General features: G+C 46.7%; 1 protein-coding gene across 6 annotated transcripts in view; it reads right to left on the minus strand.

The window, feature by feature from the left end:
• Positions 1-3,191: 3,191 nt before the first annotated feature.
• Positions 3,192-17,290, minus strand: part of CCDC148 (coiled-coil domain containing 148) — a 73,340-nt gene continuing 59,241 nt past the window's right edge. For 5 of the 6 annotated variants that reach the window (XM_026852233.1, XM_026852231.1, XM_026852232.1 and 2 more), the window contains 4 exons: positions 13,931-14,049; positions 7,884-8,001; positions 5,294-5,434; positions 3,192-3,434 (listed from right to left, as the gene is read on the minus strand). In XM_026852233.1, the coding sequence (XP_026708034.1) occupies positions 3,288-3,434; positions 5,294-5,434; positions 7,884-8,001; positions 13,931-14,049 (525 nt within the window). In that variant the 3' untranslated portion in view covers positions 3,192-3,287. Of the gene's footprint in view, positions 3,435-5,293; positions 5,435-6,571; positions 6,672-7,883; positions 8,002-13,930; positions 14,050-17,290 lie in introns of all 6 variants that reach the window. The other variant, XR_003398773.1, reaches the window with a different exon arrangement.

Genomic DNA, 17,290 nt, shown 5'->3' on the forward strand with positions numbered 1-17,290 from the left:
GGGCGGACCCGCAGGCCGGTGCCCTCCGCGACGCAGGCGGGAGGTGGAGCCGCCGAACGCCACCGAGCTCTGACTGGCTTCAGCCGCACCCACGGCCCTGCGCGCCCCGGGTGGCTCCGGCCAGACTCGTCACAGGGATGGGGATGGACCCGCACGCTCCTGCCCCCCAGCCTGTGGCTGGAAGGGACCGTCCTGCCGGGGTCACTCCGGTCCCCAGCGATCGCCTGGGGAGGAGACCCCTCTGCGTTCAGCATAAAGCCAAAGCCTAAGTAAATGACATGCAAAATTCACCCGCGCTTGTGGCCATTATTGCGATCCTTCGCTGTTACGAGGGCCGTCCAGACTTCCAGTCACGCGCTATGTAAAGACGCGCCCGAGGCTGGGGCACAGCAGAGCTCTGCAGCGGAGCGGGGGTGCCGGCAGCCCCTCGCGCCCACAGCCCGGCCCAGCACCTTTGGCCCCGGTGGGGTTGGGCACGGGGTGCTCGGGAACCCTCGAGGGGGATGGAGCACACGTTACTGGTACAACCTCAACCCAAGCCCACGTCCCTGCCAGGGACTGCGCCTTTCACCCTCAGCTGTCAACCGACACACACCAACCATCCAGAAAATCATCTTTAAGTGTCTCCACAGGCTGTAGGACACTACGCTGCGCCTGGGTCGACTGGAGGGGTTTTTCATGGAGGGTCACCTACAGCCTACAGCATTTCCCACTAAAATCCCTTCCAGTTCTTCAGGTTCACCGAGAAGCTTGCTTCCAAATTAATTTTGACATCTTTGGAACAGTAACTTCCAGGATTTAAGACTTCTGATAAACAGGATTTGAACATATCAGAAAACCTGGGAGAGTCTTATGATATTAATGACATTAAGAGCATGAAACACGTAAGTATAAAGATCCTGACAGACATGCGGAGGGGCCGTCCCTGAGGTACTTGTTCTCCTAAAGCCTCCTTCAGCAGCAGCCTCGGGCTCCTCTAGTCCCAGACAGATTTCCACACACTGGGGCTCAGCTCGACTTGCCTCCTACGTGTGGGGGTTTCTCTCGGCATCCCTCCGGTGAGCGAGTGAGGCCATCCAGGTTGCTCCCCAACGGGACCCCACTGCCACCATCCCCCTCAGCTGCTCCAACAACTTCCCAACACTGACCTAGGGTTCTGATCATGGCCCGTGGCCAGAGCGAGGTGGAACATCCACCCCCGTCCCGTTGGCGCTTGGCCAGGCCGGGGCGGTCTGCAGGAGCTGTCCTGGTGAGAGCAGCCTCCGGCTGTGCTGAGCAAAATCCCTGAACCCAGTTTCACTGACCTGCACATTTTCCAGGCTCCACTGTTACATGAAAATCCCTCTAAAAATCCTCATTCTGGCCTCACAGTATCAATAACGAGCCCCAGTTCACGGTTGCAGGGTGCTGGCACAGACTCATCGATGTAAGTGGATGGATTCCTGCTCGGTCTGTTCCCTGAGAAACAACAGATGTGAAGACAATCACAAGACACTGCCTAAAAATCAGTGCCCTTTATTTCAAACACAAATGTCTGCTTCACATGAACTTCCTTTTCTCATTAATGTCTCAGTATTTATAAAAGATGACAACTGTAATCTGAAAAGATTTTGTACCACTGAAATTATCTTATAGATGTGCTTTTAAAGGCAAAGGAAAAAATAATAAAATCAAGTGCCTTAAGTTGGGGATCTTCTGTTTCTGGAAAGCAGTCTAGCAGCCAATCTGGTCTCCGAAAGAGAAGAAAAGCATCACTGGTCTCCCCTGCAGGAACATCTAACAAGTTGTGAAGCTGGCCAAGTGTGTTTTAAAAATAATGAGTTACCCCAAAGGAGATACCAAAATAAAATGCACAAATATACCCAGAACTGTAATTTTAGCACACACATGCAAAAGCTAAGCGCAGAAGACACACAGCTCCCACGGCTTTCGGGCAGTCTCTGTAGTGTTTCTCTCCCCATTATAATACCTCAGCTCCAGCACTCGTGTTGCTCCCGGCCTTCAGCTCCGCTTGCTCTCGGGAGTCTGTCACACCAGCTCCCCCCACCGCTGGCACCTCTCCTAGAGCCTCCGTCTGCTTCTGCATTTGCACCCTGGAGCACCCCGGCCAGAGCCACCCCCCGGGGGCTCAGACACCTGCGCAGATCAGGCTCGCGCTGAAGAGTTTGCCAATGTTACTGTCAGTTTGGGGTGTGAAAACTTTGCGTCGCTTGTCTCTGATGGCAAAACATTTGGTGTGGAGCCACTGGAGATGCTGGGCGGAGAGGGGCCGCTGCCTGTGCTGGGCAGGGAGCCGGTGCACAGTAGCTACCAGCCAAACTTGGCGTTTGCCGGCCCTGCGCCACGGGCTCTCAGCCCCCGACCCTCCATCGACAGGGGAATTCCTCTGTTCCACAAGGCACCACAGGTGTGGGATCCCTCAGCACCCCCAAGGCATTACAAGGCACCAGCGAAGGTCCCCTAAGTATCTGGAGACACTACAGGGAGTGTTCAGATCTCTGAGACTCATCCTCCTTTGAAACTTTTGGTTAAACTGCTAATTCTGACTTTTATACAGGTTTTACACTTCTCTTAGGTAAGGCTTGAAAACATTGTAAGTTACAAAATGAAATGACATCAATTTCCCTTTCATTTAATAGAATCATATTCAGTAGTGTCAGCTCTGAAATAAAGATCCCAGATCTGAAACGTTATTTCTAATTTATACTGAAAGACTGATCTGCAACATGAAATTGCATGACTGCTTTGCAGTAAATATGATGCAGCAAACTTGTTTCTAAATATAGACAAAGGTTAAGTTTCTTATAATAATCAAGGAATAATAGAAACATCATGATAATGAAGATTTTATAATTAAAATAATCAAATTCTCAAGAAGCCTGGAATGAAAGCTGTGGGCTGTATTCATGTATCATAATCTAGAGTGACTGTTCTGCAAAGCTATTTTGGATTTCTGCTGCCAATTAAAACCCAGAGCTCCTACTCCAGATGCCTCACTCAGATCGGCCCGCGCAGTCTGCTGGAGTCTTTCGCGTTCAGGTGTCCCGTCTGCCAGAAAAGGGACACGGGAAATTATCCAACAGCCTACACCCACCAAACCTCGAGAGAACCTCCCCCAGGGCAGGCGTGGAACCGCGGAGCACGGCTTGAGAAAGGCACGCTGGTTCTTTGGATGACGGCACGCACTGAGGTCTGTGACACAGCCTAAGGGAAATTTATTTAAAGTGTTCACATTATAGGCAAGACAACACCCCTGAAACTTCTCCACTCCTGGTACGAGAGGCGCTCTACATTTTAAAAGCTGTAGATTCCATATCTCTTCTTGGGAGCTTCAATGGAGGAATTTTTGGCAAAATCTCTTTTGCATAAAGTGTTTTGTGAAGTCCAGCTTCTCGAAGAGCTAGCTCAACACGAAGTCTGGGGTCAGAAATGATCTGTTAAAATAAACCACAGCAATGATAAATAGAAACAAAACAATACTTCCCTCATGGAGTGTATCTTACAGGTCATCTGTGAGTGTATGTATCTAAAAAGTTTTAAAAGACAGACGGAAAATTAAGGTCATAGAGTTAAGCCTTCAAAAGCAGAGCAGCTCTACAGTGAACAAGCATTACCCCACTGCACGCACCTTGATATTAGCCTTTTAAAAATTAACGATCAGAAACTATTTTAATAAAGAGCCCTGGCTGTCATTCCTCAGCAAAACTCAAAGGGTAGATGGGAAACAGTGACTTTTTAATTCTCCAGTGTTCCCCATCAGTGCAGCCCTTGCTTTCAGCACAAGACTTAATCCCTCCTGTTTGTTCCTGTGGAACCTGAGCGCTTCACGCGCAGTATGAGTTTTCTCTCAGCACTGCCTTGCGACCGCATGGCAGTACCGCTTCCGTTTTACAGAGCAATAATTAATGCCCACGGAAATTACTTCTAAAATTTGTCAAAAGGTTGTCTGGCAAAATTTGAAGGCCTCGTCCAAATCCTCCTGCCACGGGCTGTGGCAGGGGAGCACTGAGAGCACAGGAGAGCGTCACAGAGTCCTGCCCAGTGCTGCTGGGACGTCACCGTCCCCCCCCCAGCTCAGGCCAGGCCATGCTGACATGCTGGGCAGGAACCACAGCCTGAGCACTACCAAAACCCACTGAGGCCAAACGGGAAGAATATTATGAGCATTCGGGTATCAATCCCAAATACGCATGTTCACAGGATTTTTAGGCTAAGGCTTTTCAGAGCCCCACACCTCAGTCAGGTTTGGGTAAACTTTAATAGCCAGGCAAAAACTACATCTCTTGTACCATGTCTCTACTTTACCAAACTGAGAAGCTTTAAAACATCTTAAGATGGGAAATGCTGGACAAGCTTAGTTATAGAAGTGGTTAAATTTCCACTTATTCAGTGCTAAAAGAAAGCTTTTATGCCATAGAATTATACCATAGCAGTTCTTTTTCTGTAAATGTATTTTTCAAATTCCAGAGTGGGAATAATTTCAAGTGCATAGACTGAGCAGATGGGGAACAGTAAGGGAATCAAAAAATCTTCCCCTGTGTTGCTTAATTCCATTTGAAACTGAGTGAGCAGTGTCCTCAGCAATCTGGGTGACCCGAGGAGTACAGTTACTTCAGTCTCCTGCTTCATTTAGACCTCACTGGCTTCCTCTCCTTTAGCACTTGCATATCACATCCCACCTGATCTTCAATCCAGGAATAGCGTAAATATGGTCAAGATACTAGTTTTCAGCTTATGAAGAGATTTGAGCTGTGCATAATCTTCTAAGAAAAAAGAATTGCCCATAATGAAGTTACCTGTGACATAGCTCTCTCGTACAGTCAGGAGAACTTTTATGCTGAGTCAATTAGCTTCAGATACTTAGTACAATGCTAACTGGAGCGGGTGGAAAGGAGGCATTCTTTCAAGTAAATCCATAAAAATGCAGTTTTGAAATTAAAAAGTAGCAAACAGATCAGTCAAAAGGCCCCACGAACATGGGAACCGCCCAGTGGTCCTCTTGGGCGTTTCCTTTCCACAGGGGCGGGGACGGGGGCTGCTCCTCAGGGAGCCCCAGGAGCCCCACGCCGGACCCAAACAGCCCTTTGGGGCCAACTCTCGTGCTCCTCCAGCACTACTGGGTCAGAGAGATCACCCCGCCTATTACTCCCAATGTCCTTATTTTGATGCACATTATATTCTCTACTGTACTGCTAATACTGCTGTTTAGGACAGATTATTAACATCGCCCCCATCTATCACTGTGAGGGTCCGTGTACATGCAATAACCTGGAGCGTGACTCCAGACCCCCACCTGCCGCTCACTGTACGTATGCAGCTGAAACAGCGGCTTCTGGAGGTCAAACTCTTCGTTGGTTCCAACGCCCATCCGAGCTTTAGATGCCACCGTATCAGCCACTACTCTGGCTGGATCCAGTTTTGCAACAACGGCGACCTAAAATACAGGATATGAAAATAACAATCAGTCTGTGTAGACACGAGGTGAGAAAGGGTTATTATCAATAACACATCTTTTGAGAGCAGGATTAGTTACCTGGTTTAAAAATTTCAGAAGTTGTTCTTAAACCACTTTGTATCCATATGTAAAAGTTGCAAATCTTAAAACTTGAACCCAAAGTAAAACCACTTTGACAGAGAATAATAATCAGGGAGGGTTTTTTGCCTGTTTCCCAACAGAGACAATTTAATTGGCTGGACTTCACCCAGAACAACCACAAGCTGTGAACATCTGTCCTTGAAAACACAAACTTGAGAGCTGGACAGCATTGCCATGAAGAGAGAGCTGATGCTGCCACCTCATCACATGCTTACGCTGAGCTTTAGGCTACAGAAGATGGGTCTTTGCACCGTCCCGAGGCGTGTGGCCCCGTGTGGCCCCAGCCACAGGGCAGCCTTGGCCACAAGAGAGGGGCAGGAGCAGCCTCGGCTCCAGCAGAGAGCAACGTGAGCTCTGACCCTCAACACCAGCAACCAAAAGGAACCAGATGACACATAATTTAGAAATACCCACAGTTCCTGCAAGTCCAAACTTTCTGCTTTCTCTTCAGATGGAAACAAAGGTGTTCAGATCAGCAGATCACAGTTTTTGCTGAGTCACGGGCAACAACCCTGAATGATATGACACAAATAATGAAATTCTTTGGGCTTTTTCTTAAGTGTGTCCATCTTAACTGTTTAATTTCTTGTGGGTAGGTCAGTATCCAAGATTCTATGCAGCCTTTTTCATTGCTTATTTTCTTTGTGTTAAAATATGCAGATATAGGCTAATGCTACTTTGGAAAATACAGAAAGATGCAGGAGCAAAATAATCCAAGTCAGAACACCATCTGAATGGCTAAAACCAGAAAAATATTTAAAATTGTATATGATTCTTTTTTTTTCCATCCCTTTAATAAAATGTCATCTTTGTATTTAGAGGCTGTCAAAATACACAGACTGGATGACTTTACTAAAGACCTTGGTTTTTTCCCCCATACAACCAAAGGGTGTATTTTATGAAGCAGTATTTCATTAGTGTGAAATACAGAAAATAAATATTGGTTATAAAAATGTAATGAATTGGGAACTCTACCATCCTGGTGAAAAGCCATTCTAGAAACATTTTCTGCTTTGGTAAGAGAATTGGGCCAGTCAGAAGAGATGGACAGATCCTGACCAGCCTCTTGCAAAATCTGACACAAAAGACAACACAATTCAACCCATAACTTAGAAAAGACATGAGAGTTATTATTAAAAATGCATTGACAACCTAAAATAACACTGTTAATACTGCAAAATATTTAATCAAATCAGATTATTGAAACTACAGCGGTTTTGACTGGAAATGAGCCCCAGTTCAACAGTCTCAAAAAATGACTGAAATAACAGACCAATGATCCCTTAATATTAAAAAAATAAACAGGTTTGTTTATCCCTGTTGTGCTCAGCTCTCCCACAGAAGATTTGACCTCTGTTGTATTTTTCTTTCTCCTTGACTTTGTGCACCCAGCTGCTGACATGAAAGCACTTACAAGGCCACAAACAGCCCAGGAGGGACTAAGGCAGAATTTCACTGGGGTGTGCGCTGCACTGGGATGGTTAATCCTGAAGCCAAGGGACATGCTCAATGTGCGGCCGAGGCTGCACCAAATACCGTAGGTTTAACCTGGGGAGAAAGCTGCTGCATTGCTGCTGTTTACATCATCCGAAATCAAAAGGGTTTGAAGAGCACCTTTTCTCCCTCCCTTATTTTCCTTTGGCTGCACATTTAAGCTGCAGGTCCTGGGCTGTAAAGAATGTGAACTCAAGATTTTTCCTTCTAATCTTTGGAGGAAAACCAAGGAAATTAGATAGAAAAATATAAATGAAGGTAAAATTACTCCTTCAAAAGTCATCAGTAGGGAAAAAAAAGTAGCACTACATTTACTATAAGAAACATTAGCAAGCATTTTCTGGGCTGTCCTTAACATGAAAAAGTTTCACAGAAAGTTAAATCTCTCTCTGAAGAAAAGTCATCCAAGGTCTGTAAGTTTTCAGAATTTAAAAAGAATTTAAATGACTCATAAATCTTGCCTAAGACTCAAGGCAGACTTAAGATTATTAAAAAAAAAAAAAAATCAAAAGAGAAATCATATCCAACCCAGAAAAAATAGTATCTACCTATTTTCAGATATCAACAGCTTCTACAGTGCAATTTAACATCATAATGTTCCTGTTGTCAGAGTTACAAAGCACTCAGGATTTATAACATGACAGAATTACTGTTAAAGTCAGACCAAAAGCGCATTTTAACTTCTTCATTTATTTGCTTTTGATAGATCATCCTTTTTATCTTTCACGTAATGTGACAGTATGTGTTTATCATTACTGTATATGAAAATACAATATACAGGAAATAAAACCACCTGTTGCCGGAGTGCTTCAAGGCATTTCTCTCTTTCCTCCTCTTCACGTGCTGCTCGAAGGGCCAGCTCCTTTTTCTCCAGCAACCGTTTTTCTAGTAACGCTTGTCTGAATTTTACCCTGCGAAACAGCATGTGTACAAATGGAGAAAACACTGGTCAAGGGGGATTTTCTGTTTCTGTTATGATATTTCAGTATGAAAACTAGTCTGATGTTTTCTATATCCACCTAATACGGTGATTCATCAAAACATCTGAAAAATCCAGAAAATGCTTTTTCATTTGAATGTGTTATTTTTGCTGGGAGTTTTTTGGTTTGGGGAGTTGAATTTTTTATTTCTTTTGGGGGTTTTGTTTATTTGTTTTAAACAACTTGGCTAACCATTCAGATTGCATTTCTAGAAGGCAGATTTTCTCTAGCATGCTTTATATAGCCCTGTTACTCTTCTTTTCCCCATTTTCTTTGCCAAGAAGAAATGTTCTCTGACATCTGTGTATGGCAGAAGAACTCTTTCTTATAACCCTTTCCATTAAAAGAAACACATCACTCCAATCTTGTTACTGGAAGAAGCAAGAAAACTTGAGAATGAACTCCTTCTTCAAAAGGAAAAAACTGGAGGTTAGCACAAATAATCCTGAAACTTTACCTATGGCATGATTTTTGCTGGTCAGCTTTTCACAATAGGTTCTTACAGCCCCGGCAGCACCACTGCGACCGTATTTCCTCAGAGCTGGCGGTGTGCTGCCGAGCTCCGTTTCTCGGAGCTGCAGGGCGTTCTCTTACGCAGGACTGGCCACTGCCACGCTTGGCATTCAGACATTTAGCCTTCTTTGCCCTTCAAATTTTAACTTGCCTTTAGAGAAATGGAGAAGAGCGAGCTGCTTCAACTGCAACAAAACATGTATTTTTATTTTTTACTCTCAAAATTCTAGTAAGCTCAGAGGAGCTTAGAACTTGTGAAATGAACTAAAAAACTCAGAACTAAACGTGCAGTTACGTTAGTAGCCAGAAAAGACCAGGGCATCAGTGACCCGGTGACAATGGCCAGGACACAGGGATCTGTCCCAGGGGAGCGGGACGCAGATGCCTGCGGGTGCCCCAGAGAGACTTTCAGTTCCTCCCTCTTTGGGCAGGTGGATGCCTACAACAGTAATCTTCAGCGTAATCTTGCTCCAGTGAGAAAGCCAAATATTTTTATATGAAGAAAATTTAATAAAAAGCAGATACTAATATTTTCCTGAAAATGACAAAGATGGTACTGACAACCCTTCCCTCTGCTCAAGCTGCCTACTGATACATGTTCTGAAGAACTCCAGCATTATCCATACAAGATTCAGTGCCCTGGACAAGCGAGGGGCACTCCTCCAGGTCTGGCTTCCATCCTTGGTCTCTGCTGCGGAAGATCCGATGCCCACGGCAATGTAAAGCATTGCCAGAGGGCAACGGGCCGGGGCACAGCAAGGACTTCGTATCCTGCCATGGCTCTTGTTGCTTCTGGGAAGGTTCATGTTTTCACGACTACGGCACCCTCAGGAGATCATCACCCTGCTCACGCTGGAGAGACCAAGGCCAGTATTAACAGAGATTTAAGTTTCACTGTCAGAGGGCAGTGGCAGTGCTTTGAAATCAACACTCGGAAGGCAGAGAACTTTGTAAATACATATTCAACTGTACACTGCATTCCTAAATTGGAACATTCCTCCAATACTTTTTATACTTGGCTTTAAATGTTTACTTGAGCTTTGATTTCACAGGGTCCACATCCAAATAAAGTTGCTAATTCTCTTTCACTCTATTATACGTAGTAATATTTTAGCTACTAATTGTTCAAAGTAAACTTAATTTTATAGAAAAGCTTAAAATTAAAATGTCTTAATACTCAATTTTGACTTTAATACCACAGTAAGTAACAACTTTAATAAATCACCAGCTGAAAAATGAGCTTAGCTGATTCGTTTCAGTAAAGCTACCTTTCTGAAGTACTGTGGGTACACACTTATGTAATTTTGGATAAGCATAATTTCATTAAAACTCTGCTTTCAGACACTGTCTCATAAATATTCACTAGGAAACAATGAACAACTATGTTTATTATGAAAGCTTTAGCAAAACTTTTTTTTGCCCCACATCACGACGTATCCTGTTCACTGTGGTCAGCTGAAGCAGTCTCACAGAAGCAGCAGAAAGTGTTATTTTAGCAGCGAAGAAGATCTGCCTGTTTCCCCGTGACGGAACCGATGCCCCGTGTCACCAGGGCCCGAGGCAGCGGGGACAGGAAGCGTTTTACACGCTCATTCCACCCTTTGGGACGCGGCCCCCGGTTCCGAACCTCTAGAACGTTGCTGACTCAGGCTGCAGAGGCAGTGACAGCGCCGTGGCCACATCCCAGCCCTTGGCTCTGGGGACTCACTCTCAGCCCGAAGCAGAGCTGCCCCAAGCAGCGACTCACCCACAGCCCTCCCGTCTGCCCACCCTTGGGAACGCCTTCAACACCCAGTTGTTTGCCCCCAGGTTTTCTGGATTCTCTGGGTTCGGTGTCCCCCAACGCAGAGCACCGAGGGGAGAGCGGGAGGGCTGCCAGGAGCTGGCGAGAGCTGGCTTCAGGACAGGGCAAGGGGAGGTCACAGGCAGGGAACTGCTGCAGGGGGCACATGGGAGGGAGAGCTGCGCTGCACCCCCGGCTGCCAGCGCTGCACCCCAGCCAGCTGCCGTCGCTGCTGCTGGGGGTTAGTCAGGTCCAGGCCCTGCAAAGAGCCACCCTTCAACCCTTGCCCCCGCTCGCCCCCCCTGCTCTCGGGACTGGCGGCCAGGACTGGCAGCAGGACCGGCGCTGGGTTAAAACACCTGCAGATGTTTCCCACGTGCTGCCTGGCCGGAGAGCGGGGCTGGGCCAATCGACTCCCCACAGGTAGGGAGTGAAAATATTTGCACAATTTTATGCTAAATTAATTCTCACCCTGCAGCATTAATGCAAAATCTAATGCTTGGGGGGGGAGAATGTTCTTTTAGAATAGCTTATGTATATTCAACCCTTCCATAGCTGAGGGACTTGATGGAGGACCTGACTGAAATTCACTGCATGGATTAACAGAGGGGGAAGCGGACTGTTGGCAGCAAACATCTGCCCTTCTGGATGCTGATTCCCAAGGTGGAGTAAGACCCAAATGCAGTTTGTGGTTCTCGATACCGCATTAAAAGGGCACCTGTAATTCCGTGTCCTAAAGCCACGGCCCCGCAGAGCTCACGGGGCGTTCAGGAGAGCTGGACGTGTGGTGCTGCAGCAGCAGCCAGGCCCACACCTACACCTCTGCTGCCAGCCGACCCCTGCGAACGCCTCCTGCCCCCACGCCCTTCTCCCCCCACAGCGCTGCTGAACGCCCCTAAGGAGAACACCCCCTGTTCACCCGGTGCCGGCTGCGCTGCGGGAGCGCTCCTCTCTGGAGCTGTCAGCTGCTAAACCTTTCATTTTTACTAAAAATCGGATCAGAACTCTCTGCTTTCCCTTTCAAACGTGGCCAGCCCAGACCTCTTCTGACGCACACCAGCAATCAGAGCTCTTTTCCAGACAGTTTTGGTCTCAGGTTCTTAGCCTGAAGGAGCTCAAATCTGAATTTTCTGCATCATCAGCAGGATCAGAGCCAGCGAGAGCGCGCAGCAGCCCAGGTAAGGGCACCACCACCCCGTTCCTGTAGCTGGACCCCTACCAGCAAACACCACGAAATGTGTGGCAGTAGAAGGAAGCACAAGAGGAGTATGATTTTCACCTACTTTGGGGACCTTTGATGTGATCTGGGCAGACCCAGATCCTTACCCAGTCCCTGTGGTTTTTTAAAAGACTGTTTTAAAATTTTGTATGAAATGACTGTTGGATAAAAAAAATGAATACAGAATAGATATTGTGCTTGGAACAGAGATCACAACACAATCCTCTTCCCCTCTCCCGTATTTCTGAATGCAGATGGCATTGCTTGTTAGATTTGATTTTGTGTGGCACTTGCTACTGTCACCATCTTGTACTCGATCAACATCTACAGGAACTTACATAAACTTAAACCCACTGGGGTTTAGGCACGTGCTGGGTAGCCAGCTGCTCTGAAGACAACAGTTCTAAGACATACACGCAACATAAAGCTGCAGCTACCTAGGAACTTCCAGGCCCAAAAATATAATCTCCAATCCATTAAATGTCTCCACTGTCAGATAGTCACCGAGCAGAGGAGTTGTAGAAAGCAAATGTGGACTTAGTCACTTGGAATTCTACATCCAGCTTCAGGTGCCTTTAATGCTCTTCTCTGATCTGGTCACAGCTCTGGTTATTCAGCATCTTGCAAGTACCAAGCAAGACCTGAATAAACAGAGCACTATAGTGACTGTGATAATAATTTTCCTTTTTATAAACCTTATTACTTAATTTTAAATTAATTTTAAAAGCAGTTCAGGATAACAGCAAACCATTTTTAATGTCTTATTGTACCTATTAGAAACTCTATGCACTATCCAGGCCGTATCTTGTACTTGGAATAGTCTGTCAGCTCACAACCCATAAGTCTTTTCCTTTCCCAGAAAAGCCTGTAAAGGTGTCAGATCTGAACGGTGGCACTGGCCTGGGCCAACTTTCACAATCAGTTCTGCAAAGACTCAAAACCAATTTGTGTGCTGCAACAGGTGAAACATGTAAGAGTACTGTGAGTTTCTTCAGAACTGCAGTTCTGCGCTCTGACGTGACCATGCCGGTGTGTCTGCCTCCCTTCAGACCTACCTTAAAACGCCTTACACCATACCTGTAGCACTACAGTACCTAATGACAGTAACATCTCTGCCCTTCGTTGATTAATGTTTCTGAAGGCTTTGAAGATGAAAAGCACGAAGTAATTTCAGAGAATTATTAATCTCCACAAACTGTAAGCATTTTCCTTTAAGCTGTTTTATTTGGTACAGTGTGCCAATTCTGGGACACACAATGCTAAGCATTTACCAACTTTTGATTCATAATAGCCCAAAGGTGTGATTATTTCATTCCTGCATTCCTCAATGAACTGTGCCATTTCCTTGTATTTTATTCTGCAAGGTTTATTAGCATAAGAAAAAAACATTCCCTAACTCTATGGCATAGCACAGTGCACAGCTTTAAAGAAAAGTCCTTTTTTCCTCATCAGTTCTGCTGAAAACTCAATAATTCAAGTACGTGTGTCTCTTGCTATGAGCTAAAATCATTGCAGGTATGTTTAAGGAAAGGCATAGATATATTTGTAGCATAAGCATACGGACATTTAAATTTAGCTGTCATTGTAAATTTAGGTATTGTAACAAAATAAGGTCAAAGTAGTGTTTCCCTGAAATGCTTAAGACCAAATTTAATATTCTAATGCCAATGGCACTTTAACCCTATTTTAATTACATTTCTGGTCCATGCAATTTGGTGGCTCCCTCTACGTAAAAAAAGCAAGCCTGTGATTTGAGAGCAATCATAAGCAGACTGCGTGCTCTGTGACAGAGGAACTGCTCTATGAAATCAGGTATTTCCCCGCAGGTCCTTAAAGGCCATCCCCTGCAATGAGGACTGGGCAAGGGTTCAGCTGTTAACGGGCTGAAGTCCTAAATTACATCAAACAGGTGAAGAGCAACTACAACTAGATGCACAGTTTAAGACCCTCTAAAAGAATAATAATTATCTTTGAGGCTGTGAAGTGCCTGATGTGCTCCTCTCATACGAAACAAACCTGATTATAAATAATTTTGCAAGGTTGGAATGCAGAAGATCTTATTACCCACACAATTAAAAAAATCTCAAAGGGAGCTGGTTTTTATGGGTGTACCCCATCAGTTTAGTGCTTATAGAGCTCTAAGACTTTCATGGATATGAATTGATTCAAACTAAGAAATAAATTGCATCCAGGTACAATCATGATGCAACCTTCCTGCCAAACAGGATGACAAAAAAATTACTTATCTCAATTTATTCTAATTTGGAAAGTTGGGAGATCAAAGCAAATTAGATTATAAGAAGTTCTTAGTGGTACTATAGGTGTTCACATTTAATTTCTTTTACCTTTCTCTGTCTTTAACTGCTTGTTCAGCCATTAATTTTCTTAATTCCTCCAGACGTTGTAGATCTTTCTTTTCCTGTTCTTGCCACTTGAGCTGTTTCTCAGCCCAGTACTTTTTCACCTAAAGTTTGAAGAAATACAGAAAACAAAATAAGAATAATTCACAAGCCAGGGTAGTGAGAACAAATAAAGTAAGAAAAGTAGTAAGTCAAAGAAAATCCAGTTTTGATATTTTTAGAATAAAATTTATATCTTGGAACAGTATGGGCTAACAACAGATTTACTAGGAGAATAAGAGGGTGTGCAGCCCCCACAGCAAAATAGTGCAGTCAGACTGTGGACACAGCATATAATCTTCAGCTGCAAAGGGAAGAATACCACTTTCATTTTGCTCCTCGCTTTCCTACTCTGCCATGAAAACCTTCCACGATGCTGCTCAAGTGAGTGGATGTTCCTCGAGGTAAAATGCCCGAGGGCAGCTCCAGGGGCTGGATCTGCACCAGCCCAGAGCCTGCAGAGGGGCTGGAAGCAGTGTAGGAGCGATTCTCGGTCCTCCTGGACACGTGAAGCTTTTCCAAAGCTGAGGGAGAAAGGCAGGCCTGAAGCAAGACGGCGAAACCTGAGCAGGGAAGCTTATCTGGAAAGCTGAGGCTTTTGGGTGCAAAATGAGGAATTGGGATTTAAAGTAAAATATTGCTGAAGTGAAACTATGAATTCTTCATTTGAATAAATTCTACAGGATTCTGTTCATAAAACCAGGGCAGTTCTTCAAAGACAAAGAATTTGCATCAAGCTTGTAATTCCCGCCTTGCTGTGATGCAGGTTACAAACCAGAGCACAGAGCCACTGAGGCTGGAATGACCCTGCAGATGGTCGAGCCCAACCGTTCCCCCAGCACTGCCCAGGCCACCACTAAACCACGTCCCCGAGTGCCACCTCTACACGTCTTTTAGACACCTCCAGGGACGGGGACTCCACCGCTTCCCTGGGCAGCCTGTTCCAGCACTTGACAACCCTTCTGGGGAAGAAACTGTTACTAATATCCAGTCTAAACCTCGCCTGGTGCAACTTGAGGCTGTTTCCTCTTGTCCTGTCGGTTGTTACGTGGGAGAAGAGACTCATCCCCCCTCTCTGCCCCCTCCTGGCAGGGAGTTGCCGAGGGCCAGGAGGTCTCCCCTCAGCCTCCTCTTCTCCAGACTGAACCCCCCCAGTTCCCCCAGCCGCTCCCCAGCAGACCTGTGCTCCAGACCCTGCCCCAGCTCCGTTGCCCTTCTCTGGCCACGCTCGAGTCACTCAATGGCCTTTTTGGGGTGAGGGGCCCAACACTGAACCCCCTCAGCGAGGGGCAGCCTCCCCAGTGCCGAGCCCAGGGGGATGACCAGGCCCCCAGTCCTGCTGGCCACACTACTGCTGGTACAAGCCAGGGTGCTGTTGGCCTCCTTGGCCACCTGGGCACACTGCTGGCTCACGTTCAGCTGGTGCTCGACCAACACCTTACAGCTCCCTTAAGAAGGAAACTGCTGCAGAATTACACTTCCCAAAGTTTCAAATGGTGACTCACAACTGATCTCACAAGCCCCCACCTTGCTGGGAAAGCTGATAGAGCAGGTTTTCTTAGACACAGGAACAAGAATCACCTTCTCATCTTTGAAGTGCTGACTTCAGGGTTGTTTTTTTTAATACAATTTTCAAGAACACCCGAATTACACTGAAATTCCAGAGCATGACTCCAACACTGCAGTCCTAAGCTAGTGTTAGGTGAGCCCGCTCAGGTCACAAGTGCTGAAGCCACCTCAGCGGAGGGTTTGTAGGGCTCTCAGGTCATCCAACCCCACAGCTTGATCAGCACCAATTAAATCATTCCCATCTAGGTAAGACGCCCCTGAAATACAAATGTATTTACTTTGCTTCTGAGATACCTATTACTATTCGTTTTCACCAAGTCCCAACTGCCAGTTAGACTGCTCCTAACAAGCCATCAGCTAGGCATGAAGTACAAGATGTGTGGTGTGGTACAAGGCCAGCAGCGACTGCCGCACAGACAACTCGCCAGCCCTTTGTCCAGCTCCGTTTACAAGCAGCTGCTGCCGGTGACTGTCAGAGAGAAGCCTCTCTCACTTCGGACACCCGGCAGGGGCACAGAACTTCCAATTCCTGTCCTGTAACAGAAAAAGGCCCTTCTGCTTGCAGAGCAAAGCGCAGGGAGCAGCCTCCTGTACCTCTCGCTCCACAATCCCAGAGCCGGGCATCAACGTCTCCTGGTGATGCGTGTGCGGCCGAGGGCCCAGGGCTGATACCGAGCCCGGCTTTTGGAACCAGCGCCCACATCCCCTGTTGGAGCCACCGCCAGCATGGAGCAACCGCCAGGCCGGCCGAGGAACCCCCGGGAGCAGAACGCACAGAGCACCCGGGCGGCACGGCCGAGCCAGCACTACCCCCGGGACACCCCGGCCGACAGGAGAATCAGTGGCTACTGTCATGGTACAGAAAGAACAGGAAAAAAGAGGTCATTTTGTTAAATCTAAGGAATACTGTTATCTAAAAGAGCCAAATAACACAGCTTCTCAGACTGGGAAAAACACCTAAGAGAGGGGCAAGAAAATGTTCTGAAGAATCCAGGTGTATCTTTAGATCTATGTAATTTGTGCTGAGGGGGAAAAACACCCAAACCAACCACCATTTATGACCTTATATGAAGAATCTACTACTACACCAAAATGTCTCAGATTCTTTTAAAAATTAAAATTCTATAATGTACCTTGCAAATTTTCAAACCCTTCTGCAAACATGGAGAGAACAAAAGCTCTACAGCCCTCCCCAGGCAGATCCCTGCTCCTCTGTGACCCCAGGGGGTACAGGGGGGCTCTGCTCCGCCAGCTCCCCCCTTCCTCCTCTTTCCTTCCCCACTGACCTCGGTGTCGGCAGAGGGGTCTTTCTCCTACCTCCCCCCCAGCAGCCCCCTCCTCCTCCCAGTCCCTTCCCGCAGCCGTTACCCCAGAGGCAGCCCCGTCACCCACTGCCCGGCCTTGGCCAGAGGCGGCTCCGACGCGGAGCTGGGGGAGCTCTGAGGAGCTTCTCACGGGGCCACTGCTGCACCCCCTCCCCTGCTACCAAACACCTGCCACACACACAGACCCAGCACAACCACTAACGGAGTGCAAACGCGCAGACTGCTCCTGGGAACTCTGGACCTCGGCCACTCAGAAGCAGCAACTATTCCACACCAAGCGTGCTGCAGGTCCAGCCCTGCGGAACGAGGAGGTGCTCATGCAGCTCTGCACTCTTCAGCTTAGCCTCACGCACACCAGAACTTTAAGATCTGATGCTTAAATTCAAGAGCTCGTATTCTAAGAAATACCAGT

The sequence above is a fragment of the Athene cunicularia genome (assembly GCF_003259725.1).
Source record: "Athene cunicularia isolate RWA chromosome 7 unlocalized genomic scaffold, athCun1 chr7_part1, whole genome shotgun sequence".
NCBI classification, from domain to species: Eukaryota; Metazoa; Chordata; class Aves; order Strigiformes; family Strigidae; genus Athene; species Athene cunicularia.